Source organism: Benincasa hispida, chromosome 1 (assembly GCF_009727055.1).
Source record: "Benincasa hispida cultivar B227 chromosome 1, ASM972705v1, whole genome shotgun sequence".
In the NCBI taxonomy this organism is placed as follows: Eukaryota; Viridiplantae; Streptophyta; class Magnoliopsida; order Cucurbitales; family Cucurbitaceae; genus Benincasa; species Benincasa hispida.
The window spans coordinates 38,617,470-38,623,589 of record NC_052349.1 but is presented as its reverse complement, the minus strand read 5'-3'; the positions used below and the strand labels follow the sequence as shown (position 1 = coordinate 38,623,589).

The window sequence follows — 6,120 nt, the reverse complement described above, 5'->3', positions numbered from 1 at the left end:
GAAGAAATTTCTTCAACGATAACCAATCTCCGTAAATTCCTCAATGGAAATTTAGGGGAGACGGAGAATGATTGAGAGCCGAAATGGAGATGGGAAAACCTACCCCGTCCCCGCCCATGGATATCTCGTCCATATAATGTTTTTACCGTCTTGATTAGAGCCCCCTGGTGGTTGTATTTGTTTGTTATGTTTGCATGTAAAAAAATATTGCTATAATTGGATATTAATATTCTTTGTTAATTAGAAAAGGACTAAAATTTTGTAAACAGTAGAAATAAATATTAAATAGAAAATGAAAATATATTTTGAGGTTCAAACACATTCATTCTTGTGTTATGACAAGACGTTGAGTCATGGATCTACCTCATAAATTTAATTATATTTATACTAATTGGCCAAAAAAAAAATTTGCAATAATAACTGAATTCAACTAGATTTATTTATTAAATTATTATTATTATTATTTTGGGCTATCCATAGGGTATATTTAGACTATTATTTTTACTCTTACATGTCATCCACTATTATTAGTATACATTCAACTTAAACAGAAAAAGAAAATGAAATAAAAATAAAAAAAGCATGTTAAGGAACCGCATTAAATGCGTCTCTCAAATAGGAACCGCATTAGACACCGACGGGTAAACGACGGTGGCCGGATGCCCCATGATACGGCGGCCCTTGTGGTGGCGGAAACAGTAAACCAGAACTCCGACCGGCCACTCCACCACCGCCGCCACAGCGAAGGCCAAGAACCCCAGGGTCTGTCTCTTATACACATCTAGATGTGTATAAGAGACAGACACGGATTGCTGTGGGTCCCACATTCGATGCAGATCGGAACGCCGATTCCAACAGCCATTCGCCGGTATTAGTCACCGGAACACGACGGAGTTTAATGGAGAAGAGGAAGATGCGCCGACTGTGAAAGGGAATGGATTAGGTCAAAATAGGTAATTTGGGAATTTTAGGGGTTTCGAGGAATTTTTATTTATAGAGGGAGGGTTTATGGAAATTTGGGATTTTAATGGACACGTGGTGGCTTCAGAAAAGTTTTTAGACACGTGTCTTAGAGTTGGAGAGTGGTACAGATGTCTTGGTGTTACTGCTTACTTGAATTTGGGCCCAACCGATGTTGCTAATGGGCCAAAAGTAGGCCCAGTCTGTTTTTGCCAGTTTTAAACAAGCCCAATTTTCTCCACCTCTACCTTGAACAATCCTCCAAATTTGGAGAGCAAAATAATATTTCATAAAAAGGGAAAAAAAAAACAAAAGTGATTTTAAATTCATTTGATGTGGAAAAAGGTTGAGCAACTATATCAGCGAATGTCATTTTACTTGGTGGAAAGTGGAGAAACGAGTCAATGATACAAGTCAATTGTGTTATGTCTAGTTTGACATTTTTTTGTGTAAAGTAAAAAAACTAAAATAATACGTAAAAAGAACAAAAGAGCCGTCATATTTTTCCAAATAATTTCAAACCAAAATGTTGGAAAATTTGTAATAGGTAGCAAAAAAATATAAAGATATTTGCAAATATAGCGAGGGTTGAAAATGGCAAATATAGCAAAAAAATTAAATCTAGTTTCCGATGTTTTTTATTTTTACGATTTTACCCCATTTGTATATCAATAGCCATATCGGATATAATTTATATTTTGGTATAGCAGTCAACTGATATATATTATATTTGGTATATCAATCAATTTATATACTTTATTTAAAGAATATCATTTATACAACTGATATATCATGACTTTAATTGTGTTATGACTGATGTTGTTTGTTTGATTATGATATGTATTATTTTTAATTTTTTTCGTCTAGATATAGTTGATATTGATGGTATATATTAAATGCATTAATTTTGTCAAGTGATATACCAAATATAAATTATATTAGTTAACTTGTTATATTTTCAATTTTCTTTATATGATTTCAATATTATATAAGTTATATTTAATTTGGTATATCAATTATATAACAAATATTTTATATTTTATATATTAATGTATTGATATACCTGATTTAGAAAGAAAAAAAAACAAATTAATAATATTTTTTATATAACAAATATGAAGTATATTATTTAAAATGATACTTAAATTAATTTATCAACATTCCATATTTTATTTAAAATTGTAACATGAATGTATCAATAGTATATCAGTAATCATTAAAAATCAATTTTATGTACATTTCTAGTGTATCAATAATATATCACTCATGATCTAAAACTATTTGAAGTATTGAATTGCTATATCAATAATATATCAATAATACTCATTCAAAATTCATTTTCAATATATATATAGAGAGAAAAAAGTATATATATTATTAGTGCATTCATAGTTATAGTTAGACATTTATGCAAAACTCATTTAAAGTATAAATTAGTTTATTAATATTGTATCAATACTCATAAAAAACTACTTTCAAGTACATCATTAGCGTATCAGTAATATATCAACATTTTTTCTAAATAAAATTTAAGTATAACATTGATGTATTAGTATTATATCAACATTAATTTAAAATTCATTTCAAATATAAAACCTTGATATATCATTAATATATCAGTACTTCTTAAAAATAAAATTGTCCAATTATATCAACTATATATTAACATGTATTCAAAATCAATTTCAAGCTAACATTGGTTTATCGATAGTTTATCAACATTCATTCAAAATGATTACTAACATAACGTATTGAAATATTATAAGTTGGTTATAATTTACTAGAAAAACAATATTCTATGACAAACCAATAAATGATTGAAAATAAGTCCATAAATAATAGTAAATTAACAGACACTTTTTGACTGATAAATATAGTTTATGAATAGTAAATTTAGTATATACGTTTATGAATAGTAAATATAGTTTATGAATACTAATATACCAAATATAAAGTATATTAAATGTCTAATCTATCAAATATAAATATATCAGATAAATTATTGATATACATGCAGATACACCAATAAAGATAAATGTGGAATAATAAAAGCAAAAATCTCGGTTTATGTCTTTTACTAGATTCACAAATTTTTAAAAACCATGGCTAAATTTGTAAATTTAAGAATGTTTTTTTGCTATTCTTACGAGTGCCCTATTTTAAAATTATTTTCTTAAAACATTTAATCTAATTCTTTTGTATTTTATGATATTAAATTTATGCTAACAAATCGATATTTCTATCTATATTTCCACATTTTACTGAATTTGACATCGACAATAAAGGTGAATCGACATTTTCGTTCTATTGTCAAAAATTCATGAGATATAAAAAATAAACAACAAAATATCACTAATTTAAATAAATATAATTAAGTAGTAAACATGTTAACTTGTTAAAAAAGCGTAAAATATTTCTTCATTAATTCACATTGTTAATCTTTTTGTTTTTATAATTTTTCAAAAATCACTATAAGAATTTTGATTTTTTCTCGATGAAACTTTTTCCAACGCCAAAAAAAGCGTGGTGAGAGCTGATTTTTCCTGAGGCTTTTTTTGGTATTGGGAAAAAGATAATTTTCCAACGAAAATTTTAATAACTTCGAGAAAAATTGGCTCTCACGATGCCATTCTCTTGGACCGTCGATATAAAACACATTAGAAAAGAATTTGTTGGCCTCTCCCAACGCTAAGATTGCAGTGTCGGGAGATAGTGCATATCCCGACGATATAGACGAGGCATCGAGTTTAAAAAAAAGATTGGAAAAATATTATTAAAGTTACTAGAGAACGTACTTAGCCCAGCGGTTTTATGGGCATCGGGATAGAATTAAAACCCTCATCTTTTCCCACATCCTTTTTCAAAAGCTGCCGTCCGAGAGCTCTTTTCTTCTCCCCTGTTTTTTTCTCTCTTTTGTTCTCCAAATACCATGTTGTCCGGAGAGCTCAACCCACGTCATCCTTGTCGGAGAGCCCACATCATTTGATTGGTGCTATTGTTGAGCCAACCACTGGTGGTGCTTCTGCACTTAATTTCTTTGATTCGACGTTTATTTATTAAGTTCTTTGAGATCTTTCATTTCTACTAGTGGATCGAATTTTTATTTCGTCTCATTCATGATTGAGTTTGTCGAAATCGAAAATTTTCAATTTGATGCATTTTTTAACAATTAGGGAAATTTTTGTTTAACTAATTTTAATTCTGATTTATTGTTATCATCTTCCTCCTAACGTAATGATGTGTTATTTGATTGCCTGCTCGATGTTTGAATCACTAATGTACTTACATTTTTCTTTTATCATTTTGTGGTCGCTTGTGAGTACAAAGGATAGGCCTTGGCTAGAAAAGAAAATTGAAGTTCCTAGAGAATGACATTGTTTTGAAGAAAAATAAGTGTAAATTATAAATGAGGTAGATGAAAGTTTTGTTGAAAAGTCGTGAGAGTTATTATCCCCTAAGGGAGTAGTGATTGAAATCATTTAATCACAATGGTTTTTCATGTTTGCTTTTTTTTTTTTTTTTTGGCATCATTTCCTTATATTCTTCTTGATTTATTCCATATGTATTGTAGTTCATATTTTTATTCATATTAGATAACATTTACTTAGTTTAAGTATTCAATTTAGTTTCGTTTTCTTCTATAGCTTATGTTGTTCCGAACAATGTTCCTTCCATCTTTACCACATCAGTTTAATTTGTTCTTCAAGAGGTATGTGTTTTTTTTTTTTTTTAATCTTTAAAATTGTGTTAGTTTGATTTGTTCTTCAATTTCTTGTAACCTCTAAAATTTCAATTTTTAATTTTTTTACTATTCGTTAAATTCTACTTTTGGTCTCCCATAAAACTTAATACAAATTTTTAACATAACTTGGTATAAAGGTAAATGCATAGTTATGTTTAAATTTAAGTTTAAATTGAGATTTAAGTTCAATAGCTCCATATTTGTGTTTATGTTACCTTTGTGTCTAAATTCATTGATAGTTCCGAACTTGTTTATTGCCCAAACTCTTGGAAGTTTCTTACTTCAGCTACTTCTTCTTGCATCATCTTTTTCTATTTCATTTTGATCTTTCTTTGTTTGATTGGATTACTTTAAACTATTTCTTTTTTGTTCAATTTCTAGGGAGTTTGTTGAATTTAAGAATTAGAGTGAAAATGTAGGTGTTGAATAATCTGCTCTGTTTATTTTAGTTGCACCTAGCTTCTATTTTGATTCTTATGTGTTCAATTATTGTGTGTGATTCTCTCTTTCATTTTTTTTTCCTGTTATTATCTATTTCAGTACTTCATTTTTATTTAAATTCTTACTGGCAACATGTGATAAAGATGCAAAACCTATGAAATCTCCAAATTCAAACCAATGGCTTTGGATTTGAAAACCACAATGCAAATGATAAGAAAAAAAGAAAAAGGAAAAAAAAAAACAACCCCAGATGGGAATGATAATCCTTGTAATAAAGGAAAGAGACCCTTAAACGAAAACTTTATTTTGAAGGATGATTGGGGAAATTCACCCAAAAAAGAAACACAAATAAGAAAAAATGAAACGAAATTAAAAGTATTAATATATATTTTAACTTGGGTTTATTATTTGTGGTCGAATATAGTTCTTAAATAAAAGAACACTTCTAACAAAAAATTAATACTTAAAGATTGAAGCCATAAGTTATATTATAACTAATTGTCTAAATTATATAGGTTCAACTTATCACATATATTATTAAGAATGGATAAAGAGTGGATTAAGATTAGGAGCAAGTTATCAACTGACTTTGCAGAAGGAATACCCCAATTCTTTGAAGTTGCAAAACTTCTTGTTAATAACTCGGGAAAAACAAGATGTCCATGCATAAAATGTATGAATGCAATGTGGGAGCCAATAGATGGAGTTGAACATCATTTATTCATTAATGGAATTTCTCTATCGTATCCTCAATGGATATATCATTGAGACCTAGTCGACTTGTCTAGAGGATGCAAGAGTCACACATCTCAGTTTTATTGTGATATCGAGTTTCCTCAGTTTTCTCCAGACCCACGAAATGTTCCTTCAGGACTAGTTTCAAATGGCTTCAATCCATTCGGGAATATGAGTACTTCGTATAGTATATGGCCAATTGTGCTCATTCCTTACAATTTGTACCTTGAAAGTGCATGAAG

At 28.9% G+C, this 6,120-nt stretch overlaps 1 protein-coding gene across 1 annotated transcript; it reads right to left on the bottom strand.

Moving 5' to 3' along the window:
- Window positions 1-415: 415 nt before the first annotated feature.
- Window positions 416-827, bottom strand: LOC120077252. The gene has a single exon (XM_039031150.1). The coding sequence runs from the start codon at window positions 825-827 to the stop codon at window positions 612-614; it is 216 nt and encodes a 71-aa protein (XP_038887078.1). The 3' UTR covers window positions 416-611.
- Window positions 828-6,120: the final 5,293 nt, after the last annotated feature.